Source organism: Bemisia tabaci, chromosome 4, assembly GCF_918797505.1.
Source record: "Bemisia tabaci chromosome 4, PGI_BMITA_v3".
NCBI lineage: Eukaryota > Metazoa > Arthropoda > Insecta > Hemiptera > Aleyrodidae > Bemisia > Bemisia tabaci.
In genome coordinates, this window is record NC_092796.1 from 51,401,349 (window position 1) to 51,415,750 (window position 14,402).

General features: G+C 38.5%; 1 protein-coding gene across 1 annotated transcript; it reads right to left on the bottom strand.

Moving 5' to 3' along the window:
* Nucleotides 1-745: 745 nt before the first annotated feature.
* On the bottom strand, nucleotides 746-13,977 carry Capr (caprin family member). Its single transcript, XM_072300027.1, has 11 exons — nucleotides 13,749-13,977; nucleotides 11,696-11,926; nucleotides 10,560-10,724; nucleotides 9,256-9,438; nucleotides 8,873-8,969; nucleotides 7,991-8,160; nucleotides 7,184-7,396; nucleotides 6,575-6,869; nucleotides 5,455-5,670; nucleotides 5,341-5,418; nucleotides 746-4,171 (listed from the first exon to the last, which is right to left on the bottom strand). Exons 1-11 carry the CDS (start codon nucleotides 13,863-13,865, stop codon nucleotides 4,068-4,070), a joined length of 1,869 nt encoding a protein of 622 aa, XP_072156128.1. The 5' UTR covers nucleotides 13,866-13,977; the 3' UTR covers nucleotides 746-4,067.
* Nucleotides 13,978-14,402: the final 425 nt, after the last annotated feature.

Genomic DNA, 14,402 nt, shown 5'->3' on the forward strand with positions numbered 1-14,402 from the left:
AACTGCAGAGGAACATCGCAGTTTTTTGGCTAAACTTTAGGGTATCTCCTCTGGCTGGTCCCTAGAGTTTTAGCCGTTTCACACCGTCGAAGTGTAAGGTTAGGAGGAAAGAAGGGTGATATCCCATTATATAAATCATTTCTGGAGTTACTACCTTCAACAGTGAGCTAGGGGTCACATGCCCTGATTTTGTGAGGACTGACTCTGTAAAATGAAAAATTGGGACCGATAGGATTTGTTCAAGTTGTGAAAACTTTCCATGTAATCTCCAATTTAACACTTCATTGTCTATCTTGAAAGAGAGATTTTACTTCTGGAGGGTCCAGAGAGGCTTTAAATATCAGCTCTAAACTTGTTAGCCCAATTTATTCAAAACTAAAAATGCAAACTTCTCTCGAAATGACTCTTTCCTGAACTAGTGTCAAGAATAGGAGCACCAACAGAGTTTTTTTCTGCAGAATAATCAAACAAAAAATTCATGAGGAAAAACAGTAATGAAAAAAAAAGTTTTGAACTGAACCCGAGTTTTCATAATTTATTATTTTTCAAATTCCATGACCTTTGAACAGACTTGCGACTCAAATTTTTTTCCCTTCAAGTTGCCATGGTGACACGCTACAGGACTATTTCCCGAACTTTTCCCAGTTGCTGTAGATTCCCTGATTTGCCCAGGTTTTCAAGACTGCTAGAGACCCTGCAAATATTTAATGACATTCTGGAGGAAAGAAAACAAAAAACTAGAAGGTTCTGTAGGAAAAAATTTTTAATAGAAACAAACATTCAGTTTCCCTGCTTATCGAATATGCACATTACAGTGAAAAAATCATTGGCTAATGCAAGAATGTCAAAGGCAATGAATCACTTATCACTGCAAAAAATAATTCTAAAGAGGTTGAGGCAACGTGAAATTTCAAAATGTATAAATAAATCAATGTGAGCTCAAGAAATGAGCTACACATTCATGGTATGATCCTTTCTGAGGAACTAATAGGTGGGGAATGCGCAAGTTGAGAATTTGATATGACTTGAGTGCTAAATGCTTTCACAAACGAAAAGGGAGGGGGGAAGGAAAAAATTGAAAGTTTAATGACTTAATTATGTTATGACATAGTGTTTAAACCAAAAGAAAAGGAATTTTGATCTGATCTGAAAAGAAATTAAAGGTAAGCTTACAAAAATAATGGAGAGAAGCTTGTGCAGGAAGACACAAAGAAGATGGGATTTCATACCCCTCTCCCTTATACTTCTTTATGAGAAAAAAAGGATCCTGAAGTTCTTTTTAAACTTGTCGACAGAATTTATGAACTGCATTAAAGTTTTAAAAAAACCACAGGTTCAGTAGCTTTTCACGGTGACAAAAATGAGCAAAAATTTAACAAGTCTATCTTGCAGATTGTCCACTATCAGAGGGTACCAACACCTGTACTGGAGAAAGTACAGGATTTTAATACTAGTATGTCAAAATAGTTACTTGAGTTTGTACACAGAAAATGCGTGAGTCTTGAGAGTCGGGAATTAGAGATGAAAATTATTCTGTCTTATTAAACTTTCCAGGTTTTTGGACATAAACTCCCTGTAAATAATTTCAGAGTAATTTTAGGCAACTCGCACAATCCTGGTTGGGATTACTCATCCATGGGCATAACCTCGTGAGAGAAGTGAGGCTGAGTTTATTTTTAAAACTGGTCATAAATTAAAATTATTTTGAACATAATTTCTATTGTCGAATGGGTCAGTTGCGCTATTCACAGAATCGTATTATAATGATGGAGGCTTACAAATTAGCAAAAAATGAGAGGTAAAATCTATCAAAACATGAAGGTTTTAGATTAAAAATTAACAACTATATTGCCGATGAGAAAAACTGTTTGGTGGAACATGGTGGTGTTTTTTTTCCTAACCAGTTTCATCTGTCTGAGTTAAATGGAATTTAAGTGTAAGAAATGTAAAAGAACTTTGATATGCATCGCAAGGAATGATGTTAGCTTAAAAGTCAACGTCTTCGTTCAAAAATACATGTGAGCTCAGTATCTTGACAGATTTTATCCACTTTTGCTGATCTGTAAGATTCAATCTTCAAAGCCAATGCAGAGTCGCGCTGAAATTGGCTTATTCCTCTACAATGAACTTAAAAGACACCGAGCAATAATGATACAGGCTATGAATTCTTAATTTTGTTCTTAAATAACTTCGAGTGCCAAGGCATCAGCTAACCTAGGGTTTAGAATCAGTTTTACGACACAAACTTTGATGACCAGTTTATGAGGGGTATTGTCAGAATGCCATATTGGATTCGTAAAAATTCAATGTTCAGTCACAATAAATCTATAACTTTTAGTCAAGTTTTGCGAGGGTGTCTTTTCTCTATTGTAATCTCATACACACTTGAAAATCGTCATTCCTTTGATAGCACCATCTCTTGAATTGAAATTTGCTTTACTAGTAATTCCCAAAAAAATAAAAATAGCTGCATCTCATTTCCATAGAAAATTGAGGAAAGAGTTAGAAAGTTGCAGTCGTTACATGACTTTTAAATTATTCATCCTTTAAATTTTTTTTGTGCGAATGAAATCACCAGGATAAGCAGTCACAGAGAGAAAAAGGAAAGATAAAACTCCCCTATCTCAATCATAGTTCTACTGAGTTGTTTATATGTAATGGGTTCATCACTAGAGCTAATTTCTGCAGATGTCAAAAAAATTGGTGGAATTGCTAGAGGAAAGTCACAAAAAATGATTGAATGTTCTTACAAGGCAGAAATTACTGAGCATCGAAATTCTATCAGAATACACAGCGGATACAGATCAGTTGCAAGCGGAAGAATGTACATTTTTACTTCACAAAAAACATAATTTTAAAAAGAACCCTTGCAAATTAAAGAACTAATTTGAGTAATATGGTCTGCACAATACTGCTATTTCTTGGGGCTTGATTAAATTGTATAGATTCAAAAAAGATTTTTGTAAAAACTTCTCAGAACTACATAGAAAATATAAGACCATGCAGCAAGAAACTTGCATCTGGAACCAAGCGAGGACTAACTCTTCCAAATAGCACAGTTAGCTAGTTATTGTTCACAAGTGTTCTATTAACTCTGATCTTTCCTTTCAAAAGTATGTTCATTACAACAATGAAAAAAATCATGTCCCTTTGATGGCGTCTGTTAGTCCAGGCCCTTCTTCATTCTTTTTTCCCCCTTTATAAAACAATATTTTAAGACCATTATTTTTATCACAATTTTTTTGAGTACGGCATTTCTTGATTCTGGTAAAAATTGTACAAAATTAAACTCAAAGGTCAAAAAAACTAGTCTCAACGAAAGGAAAATGCACATAAAGAGAAGGCGCTAACCCACAGTGATGAATATCGGGACAACCTCACAACTCAAAGGCAGTGGCTGCCTAGTCCCACTTCTCAGCAAAACCTTCAAAGCTTGCAGTATCTTCATCTTAACAGACAACTTTTTGGCTCATTAAAAGTAGACGTCAATGGGATTCACGAATCAAATTCATTAAATATTAAATGTCTACACACATCTGACCTTCGTAATTGGCTACAACTTGTTTAGGTGATGGGCTTTTCATTACTTCATCATTATTCTCTCATCAATTTTTGAATCATTTATCTCTCTGCCTTTATACTTCGCTGTCATAGTAATGCTGAGGTTGAGGTTGAGGTCACAAAGTGACAATTCATTGACACCCAAAAAAAAAAAAACTAGGCAGCACAATTAGATGTAAAGAGCCAAGCACAGTAAGAGTACCAGTCGAGTGCTCGATAACAGAGTGTACATCTTTCTTTCCTCCACAAACCTGGACTGCACAAATTAGAAAATTAAATACTTTCATAGAAACGTAAGATCAAAAATTTGGAAAACTCCAGAAATAATAGATAAAAAAACTTAAACGTAAGTTTCGGCAGAAAACGGGTTTCTCAATGATGGTCTCCAAGGCTCAAGGTCTAAGCCTGAAGTATGAGTCGCGTAATTTCATCTAACAAGAATAACAATAATATATACACCTATGCTACTGTACAAGCCTTGATAGAGTTACGGATGGGTGGTGGATTTAGGCAGCGAAGTTGTTGGGTGGGTTCCGACCCCGCCCACTGGAGGAGCCCCGGCTGGCACGGTTCGAATATGAGCCTCGATCGTTGCTATAGTTGCTGCTACCTGAAATCAAATAAAGTTGTGCAAATGAGCATTTAGCAGACAGCTTGGAGACAGTCTTTGGAGGAACTACTGGATGGGCTCTAAATTAAATAATGCAGTAGGAGCTTCAAAGATAAAGGCTGATAAAAACAAATGTTCTTAATTTGCACCACAAAACTGCTGTTTCTGGCTCATCTGTAGAAGCACTTACATAATTGCATGTGGAATCTAATGGCCAAAACCAAAGTAGGCAACTAAGCTGAGGCAACGAGCTGATGGGCCAAAAGTATTAGTTCTTAACTGCAAAATGTAGTCCCATTAATGTTCTCAGATAGAGTGAATCGATGCATAACTTGTAAATAAATGACGGGTTTTATATAAAAAAAAACTTGGCATATAAGATGACATAAACAAAAAACAATAAAAAATTAGTCATTGAACTCTTTTCTCGACAGAGGTTCCACAGTTTTTGGAGAGGGATGCAATAATCAGCAAAAATTAGGGGAAAAGAAGAAAGAAGGAAAAGAAACGCAAAGAGGCAAAACAAGGAAATAACATGAAAATAGTTTTCCATGAAGAGACTAGGGCCTTGATTGACTAATTTACAATTATTCAGTAATGCTAAGATCCGGAACTGGCGAGTAAAATCTAACTATTTAGAACTTCTAGAAGAAGTCATTGTTTTTATGAAAAACTCACAGAAAGCTTAGAATTTCCAAGACAAGCCATAGTGTGCATCGCGATGCACACTATGGCTTTAGTGTCTTACTAACAAAATGCCCCATTGTGATATGTAATATGCAAGTCCTTTCCTGCAGCCTCAACCTGACAAAGAGGCAATAGGCTTTGGCCTGTCTTGGTGTTGAAAGGGAGTCTCGGCAAGGGCAATGGAGAAGGACTCAAATTTTGCCGATCATCTTAAGACTGTCATAGTATGCCAAAACTGCTGGCTTCAATGGGCATAGTCCTTCTTCAATGAGTAATAATAACTGTTTTAAACAGCGATTGCTGTGCTTGCTGCTAGTATTTTGATAAATTTTGCTATCAGTTTCAAGTCACAAAATGAGCTCTAAAAGATTCTTCTTACCAAAAACATTTTGTATGATCTTTGCCCAAGCTATGAATCAGATTCAAAACTCTGATGGAGATAAAGACAACTAACTGAGAAGAAAAAATCTGTGGAACCTTACCTTTTCTGGATGAATCGGTGCCATTTTTATCAAATCGATCATTTCGGTCCATTCGATCACCTCTGCTAGGACGGTCACCTCTGTCTAGTCACCTCTCTCGCTCGCCTCGATCACCTCTGTCTACACGCTCGCCTCGGTCACTACCACGTCTGTAGCCTGAGGATGAACGATTGAAAGGGGGGCCACCACCTCGCCGTGAAAAGCCGTTCCCACGATCACTTCGGTCGCCTCTGTCGGGACGGTCCGAACGATCTCTATGTTCACTTCGGTCTTTACCAAGGTAGCCATTGGTGTTCTGGTAACCATCGGACTTTCGACTTGAATAATCATCTGTAAAAGGTAAAATATGTTCTGGTAACAGGCCATAAATATTCAGTCTTTGTAAAATGCATTAAGTTCACTGAAGGTCAGCTAGATAGAGAGTCAGCAAGTAGTGACCCCATTGAAAATTGTCCTCAAATTTTGATGAAATGTAGCACTTGTGAAACTCATACATAATACAGTCAAAATCCAAAATTGAAAATCTTTTGAATCTCCATGGAACTTTAACAGGACAAATGTAATACTTTAGCAAAAGTTGTCCTCTTGTATCACCAATCACCACTTCGATGATGTATTACTCAAATATAGTTCTTCGTGAATGACCAGATGAGACACCGTTGTAAAGTCCCCAATTAGGGCTGTTTTATTGGTTGTCGGTAAGCTACCAAAACAGTTCCATCAAGAAAAAGTTACAATAAAGCGCTCTTACTGATAGCGATCTGAGTTTTCGGAACTGACGAAAATGAGCTATTGCCATTTTTACATCTATTTTACTCGCCGTTGCGTGAGGCAGTCTGAAAAACCGACACACAGGGCAACAATGCATTGAGTGGGAGCTCTCAAAACTCCCGATGCGGCGGGCTGTTAACGATATCATCGCCACTGTCGGTACTGCCACCAGTTTTGGTAAACAATGCCGATTGCGTTCCGGCAAGAATTCGTTTGAACACCCCTATCCCCAATGAGAGCTTTAAATACATGTGTAATGGAATTGGTCATAGCTCAAATTTTCTTTGAAGGCAAATTTTTATTCTGATAATGCTATAACTTAAACAACTTAATTGCTTTGAAATTGATGTTACAGGTTGATAACACCGTCACCTAGATAAGTAAATTTTGGCGATTTAAAAATGAAAATAAAATTAATTTGATTTTATAATGGTAGAGAAAGAAAAAAGGAGCATTAACTTACTTATATTGCCATCGCGTCCACGACCTCCGCGGCCGCGTCCTCCCCTGCCTCTACCTCTGCTACGACCATCACCACTTCCACGGTACCCGGATCGCCCTTGAGTTACAAAACCACTTTCCTGGCGCGGAGGGTCCCAGTCAGACATTCCCTGGTACTGATCACTGGGTGGATCTCCGACCCAGTCTTCGTTTGCCCAACTCTGCGTTTCTATTGGCTCCGATTGTGCACCCCACGACTCGTTCGTCCACGAGGTCACTTGCGGTTCAGGATCTAGAGGCACCGTCACAGGTGCTTGCTGAAAAAATTACAAAATGCATCTTCATTAATATAGATTTTGTAATAAGAGCCCATAAAATAAATTAAAAACAAGGCAGAATCTTCATTTTTGTTGATGCCATTTGCTTTGCTGAGCAGTTGCGTTTCAAGTAAAAAATCATTATGATGCATTGAGAGTGCAACATCACTTAAGAGCTGTCAAAGGTGAAAGACCATTGCATCAAATCCACTCTTTAGATGGGAGACTAAAAGTAAGTATTGAAAAAATTGAGAAATGAGTGGGATACTGCATCAGGTGTCAAATGTATATCAGGCCAAAGTATAGCAACTTACCGGAACTGCAGGAACTGCTTGAAGCGGGACATTGGATGGACTTTGTGGTTGCTGCAGATGAGAAGGAGGCATTGGAATTGGTGGTGGTGGGATGTATAGAGGGTTGGTGAACGTTTGAGAGGGGATTGGTAGTGCTGATGCTGGCGGGGGCGTTGGAGTCACACCAACATTCAGGTTCAACCCGGCTTCAGGGGGTGAATCAAGCTCCGATTCCTGTGCAAAATAAACCAGTTGATAATAGATGTTATCAAAATAAAATAACTACATTGAAAAGTTCCATACTTATTCTAATGCTTGGTCATACTCTCCTTTCTCTAGACTATTCATTCATCCTAACGTGAAACTCAGTGACTACTTCATTCGTAGAAGTTACATCATGCTAAAATTTGGAATTTTAAACTCCCATCGTAGATCTGTCACGCAGATCTGCCCCCCCCCCCCCCAAAAAAAAATTGCTTTGTAACAAGCCCCTTTTGCTTGTAAAATCAGAATTTTTCCTCCAGTATTTTAACCATTCTCAACGAACTATAGCTGGGTGTTTGAACAACCTACTGCTACAATTGAGGCGCATCTACGCAAAAAACTTGGGTTATTACTCTGCCAGATGATGTGACCAATGGAGCTCAAAACTGCAAATAATACACATAAAAATAATTCTTTGAATAGGAGCTTCATCCAATTTGTAATTTCCATCTTCAATAAAATTTTCCTCATGAAAGAGACATTGTCACTTCTTAGCCTGTGGTTTCCAGTGTGGTACATACTTGGAGACAGAGGAGGCAAAAATTATGGCAGAGTTAGAAATACCTGGAAGAAGTTGAAAGTACTGTTGTTGGCGATTCCACTGAGTGGCTGGACAGGGGCTTCCTTCTTTGCTAGGAAGTGCGAATGCGAGGATACAGCCGCAGGCACAGGGTCACTGTAGAATGAGTTGTTTTCTTGTAGATTTGCAGTAGGAGGCACCGGAATGTTATTTTCTATTGACATTAAAAACATGCAATGAACAAGAGAAGAAACAAAGAAATCTTACATAAAATAAGTTGGTAGTTGATCACTTTAAAAAATACGCACAGTCAACCGTACTATACTTCCTGCTATACACTTCTTCGCTACTTATGCTACTATACTTCCTTCACTAATATTTAACACCGGGGTGCTTGAAAACTCCGGCTCTTTATCTTCAGCACCCAATTATATACAAAGCATTCTTGAAGCACGGAAAGAATTAAAACATATGAGGTGCAAACCACACGTGCTTTATGCTTAACTCCCCCTCCTTTTTTTTCTTTCTTTTTTTTAAAGGGGGGATAGCTTTTTACAGCTACTTTAGGCTCAGGTTTTTTCGCTAAATTTTAGAAGGGAAGTGATTCTGGGTAAGAAGCTACGACAACATGAGCGAACACTACAAAGACTAAATGGACCACATTTTGCACAAAAGAACCAAGCCACATCAGCTATTCCCAGACTTGATAGAGCAATTTAATTTTATACAAGAGAACATTGGTGTGGATTTTTTTTTAATTTGTACGGAATTTGCTTTGCACTATGCAGAAATATCACTGAAAATTGAAAAAAATCCTCACATTAGTTTTCGTGTAAAAATTGAATTGCCCACTGAAATTAGACAATAGCTGATGTGGCTTGGTTCCTTCCTCCTTAACGCAGTCCAAAAAGTGGTCAATAACTTACGCTGGATGAACGGAGCTGTTTCAATTTCTCTGGCAGGCTCGGCAAGCTTAATTTCTGCTGGTTCAACTGGGGCTGGGGCTGGTGCCTCAGGTTCCACCTGTAACATAGAGAAAATAATTGAAAAAACTGATCGGATTCAGATAGTAGAGAAGGTTAGAGGCCCGACTCAATGCTAAGTAGTTGAAACAGAATCGCTCGCTGGCAACATACGCAACTACTATTTTCTATTGTTTTCCAGTGACTAGCAGCGGGTATGTTGCTGCCAGACCACCTCCATGCAGGCAATTTTTGGTACATCGTCTGTCCGCAACTCTCGCTTGGCCAATCAGCAAAGTGGTATGGAAATAGAGAGAAAAAGAGAGAATTACTTCAGACACACTTACAGCAGTCGGAGGGATTTCAAAAACAGGAACTTTGGGAATGATCACAGGTATTTCGGCAAAATAGTCACAGCTCTTAATCTCATCTACAGTCTTCTTCAACTCTTCGTAGGTTGTGCCAACAACTGCTGCTGCATTGGCCTCTAGGAAATTCTGGATATGCTGTGCTGCAGAGACTCGTTTTTCCTGAGAACAAAAATGAACTATGTTTAAACACTTAGTACCTTTTAATTTATCAGCATTGAAATGACCGTGGCAGCATTGAAATGACCAGCATTTGTGGTTTTGACCTTGGTTACAATCACTAAGAGGTAAAAAAAATCTCTAAAAAACGCAATAGTGTATTTCCTTCGAAAAATACACTAAAAATCACCAACAGTATCACTTTTTCTTGCATACACAGGGTTGGCATCATTCTCTAATTCACATTGAAAAATATTTATGATGATAAATGATGGAAAAATTTATTAGAAAGGAATTAACCCACACTCTTAAGGTCCGACTAATCTTCCTCTCACCTCCCAAAATTTCCTTCAACACCTATGAAAACTACTGAAAACAAGTGTACCCAAAAATAATGAACATCCATTCAAGAGCTTTTTAAGAGAGGCTTAAGACAATTTTCTCCCAGTTTTACAAAGGATAAATAATGGCTAGGTGGCTTTGAATCTTGCTTAATCGTATTAAAATGAATGGAATTGAGAAGAGAATAGAATTTTTCTATAAAGTTTAATAGATCTAGTGATTTTTGCTGATACCAGGGACCAGTTCTATAGGACCCTGGACTCCCGTAAGAGTCAATGTAAAAATTCGTGAGCAGGTACTAGTGCTGCTATCGCGCGTAGGATCCTCGCAACTCACTGCTGTTATCAGTTGTTGGACTTCATTAAAATCCGTAGGATCGCGTATAACTGCGAAAAATCGAATTTTTCTCAGTACTATTACATGCGGCGGGCCCTTCCTTGTCGAAAGGGGTCGAAAAACGCCAAAAATATACTTATTTATCAAGAATTCAGCCGCCTTATGTGTTATTTTTCAATCTCCGGCTTAACCTCACTTTTGGAGCGGGCGATGGATGAGTCGAGGTTCGGGGGAAGGATCCTCTGAGTTGACTAGGATCCTACGCGAGAATGCGCTGCAATCACCCGCTCACAACAGAACGGCGTCCTATAGAACTCGTCCCTGCTGATACTCTACAAAGAGGATTGCGATGATAGAAAAAAAACTCTTGGAAATTTTTTCCCTACCATATTCCAGGAGCTCTTATCTAATATACTTTTAATTAAATGGGATACATATGAACATACGTTTGATGATATACTGGATTTTTCACTTTCCGACGATTCTGGATAGACCTCTTTGTAAAATGCTTCCAGTTGGTTTATCCGTTCTTCAGAGATCTGAACGGCACCATTAACACCATTGATGAAATTCTGCCGGACATCTCCTATCTGCAGCTGGGCTAAAATATCCTGAAATGAAAAACATGGCTGATATTATATTTCTGATGGGGATTGTAATGAAGTAGAACTTGAGTATTGCCTAAAAATATTTCTCACGTATCTTCAGATCGATTTGCCTCAAGGGAAAAAGTTATTACTTTAAAAAGTTATCTGTTTTGTCCTTGCAATGAAATTGGACTCTTCTGTTTAGGTAAAATATAAATATTTGGAGTGAGCAAGTTTGATCATTTATTTAAAAAATGAAAGTGTACTGCAGTGTATATGCCAACTAGGTTGGTAAAAATCCGATTTATCATAACACCAGGCTGCTGATTCTTTGAGGTGAAATAGTAGAGAAGGTGAAACCCCTGTTTTATATTAAGAGTAATGAATTAGACTAATCTTGTACCAACCATAGGTAAATTCACCAGGTGACCTCTGCCAGCATACATGTATTCATGTGCTGTGCCCAAATAAGTAGATCCTTTGAAAGTCAGCTACTTATGTTTCTTTCTTCAAACTTTTCTTCACTCCATGAGAAAATGAAAATCTCTGAGTTGCATTGGATAGTTTAACCACTTCATAAGACAGATTGGTCCTGTATTAATTTGAAAAAGGCTTCTTTTTATCCATGGAATGCGATGGGTCAGGATTTTTTAGGGTTCAAAAATTATTTTGCGACATTCCAAGGGTGGTCTACTTTACAGATCTAGTGTAACCGCGACTTTGTCTCACCTCAGAAGAGCGATCCAAGCATTCCACTAGAACACAAGGATCGGGCTTGGCCACACGAGAGGGACCGGGATAAAAAAGTGAAGCATTTCATCACATTCCGTTTCGCTCCTCTGTCGTTTGGATGGTAAAAATACCTTGCAGTATTCTTGTATCCAGAGTGCATTCTACATTACTTAATTCTGCAGAGAAATTCAGGAAAGTTTAGGATTAAAAAGAATCTAAAAAGTATACAATGGATCTGGAGTTGCTTTCAAACTGAAACCAACCTGAAGTTCCAAAATGAGTTTGATGTTGGCCAATTCTTTCTCCTTCTGTTTTTGCGATTCAAACTTTTGATCCTGGGCTGCTTGGAGGGCGTAAGATACCATGGTCTTGACAACATCCCTTGCAAAATCCAGAGTTGCTGAGACCTCTTCATACTTGGATATTGCTTGAATTTGGTCAGCATCAAGCTTCTTTCCATTGGTCTTCAACTGGCGGTAACTTTCCAGTTTGCCCTGAAATCCATTGAAGGTAAAATTAACAACAGGCGGGGTGAACATCTTGAAACCAAACAAGCTAGGTTTGGGGGTGGTGATTCTCGTGTTTTTGCAATTGTATATTAACATACCTACATTTCTAAATTAAATAAACAAAATAATTAGAGTTTTGGTTTGCAGAGCAAAAAAAGCAATCCCTGCTCCTTTACTCTAATCACCAGTTCAAACATACAAGCTGTCAAAGACATTATGAGGAAACCGAGACTAAATTTTGCTCCATAAAGTATTTACTGGAGCAGACATTCTTCAAAAATATGAACTTTCCCTGCTTATAAAATTACAGAAAAATTTGTGTTCACGGATGAAAAATTTTTGAAACATCACAATGGGGAAGAGAGTGGTTTGAAACTTTCACTGGTGCTTTGCTTCATGATTTAATTTACTTTTTACTAAAATGTCAATGTGAACCAAAATTGCGGTCTACTGAAGTCCTAGAGCTCACTCATGAAATGTTCTGCAACGATTCAATTCAATTTTATTTACTATTATACGATACAATCCTAGGGCAATGCTATTAGGATTGCTGTTGAGAAATTATACTGCTTTCACATCACTAATTAAGAGTGAAAAAGATCAGTGGTTTGGGATGTCTTGAACACTCATTGAAACAAACGATGAATGAGGTTCACCTGCAGGGCAGCAGAAACTTCTGGACTACTTAACCCAGACTTGATTCTATTAACAATTTGAAAAATGCAAGAACAGTTGGATATATGTTTCTCCTAAAGTCAATGACATAGAATTTGACATTTTGCAACAAAAATTATGAAAAAATGTTATGTGTGAGAAAAAGAAAAGGGCATTGATCATAATGCGCAGAGATGTAAGTGCAGCCTTGAAAAAATTACAAAAGTTCGCATACTGCCCGTCCGTCTACCTCCTCTTAGTTCATTAGAGCTCGGACAAAAGTGTTCCACATGTCTGCCTATATCAACGATGCAAGAGCACATTCTGCTGAATGATTGAATTTCCAAGCTGGCCACTCAATGTCAGTCTCAATTAGAACGAATGAATATATGAGCGACATCAGATACCTTCAATCCTTCTTCACCCACCAGAGCTTGCTCTTCACATGTTGGGACAAAGCGTTAAGAAGTGTTTATGTCATCCCTTATCAACATGTAGTGCCATTTGATTTCAGGTATTAAATTGTTGAGTGGCACTGATTCAGAGCTAATTAGAGATTGACATTTGTCTCAGCTCTGGAGGAGCAACATGTATCGTTGAGGTTTTCATGTGCCGAGTAAATAGCGCGAACCGGTATTAAAAGTACCCATACACCAATTGGGATCAATAAGGACATCATGAGTTGAGGGGATAGGAAAACGCTGCTTCTTCAACTGAATATGCGTCAGCAACAACTGATCTTTGTAACAATGTTCGCAACGCACGTATTACGAATCGGTGTTCTCATTCCAGGATTCATGCGGACCAAAAGGGACCTTCATTCCAAGGAAAGAAAGCTTCTGCCATTATCTCACTAAAATCGTACCATGGACAGAATGAATTTCAGAGAAGACTTACTCACTAGATGATAAGTAGAAATGATACAGGCAAGATGGCAGGGGTAAATTGGATAGGCCTAGCCTCAAAGTGCTGCATCAGGGGGTGAGAGAAAGCTGTTTTGGGACCTCAACTAATGTCTAGACAGATTTAATAGCAGAAAGATGCGAAAGTGCGTTCAGGAAGGAGTAAGGGCATGAGTAATATCACGGCATTGTAAGAAAGCAGAATAGCGGTCGGCAAGACACATGGCAGAAGATGATGGTAGGATTGTTACCTTGCGTTTCTCCAAGTTCCGGATTTTATGCTCCAGAAATTTAATGCACAGCTTGGAGCACGAATCCGTGATCTCCGGTTTGGCTTTCTCCACGTCGATTGCCGAAGCGGAAGGCATTATGGTGAACTTTTCACACAAAACTCACTCCTAAGGATGACAAAAACTTAGCACCTAGAGCTTTCGGAGATGGGGTTGGAGATGAGGGGAGGGGAAGGAAGGGAGGCTGGCGATGAGAGGGAAAGGGGAGGAGAGGAGGGAGAGGAGAGCGTGAAATCAAAAGGAATCACCATAGAATAGCAAGAGGGTAACCATCCCATGAGCCGAAAGCGGTCTGATGATTTTTCAATTCTTGTTCAATACCTTCAAAATATTTATTAAATATAAAAATAAGACAAATTACCGCTTTTCCTCTCGTTTTCTGAAAAATTCCAGTGTTTCCAGTCATGTTTTTGGAGCTCTGATTGGTCAGATATTCTCAAACTCAAAAAGAAGGCGATGCGAGGATATACATTTTTTTTGGAAAACTAAAGCCACAAGGCGATCTAAAAGGGGGAGTTATATTTTCGTATCTTTAAAGGAAAATTTAACTTGGATTAATCCACCCATAATTGTCGCGAATATCATGAAAAATTTGCCAAAAATATCATCTTCGAC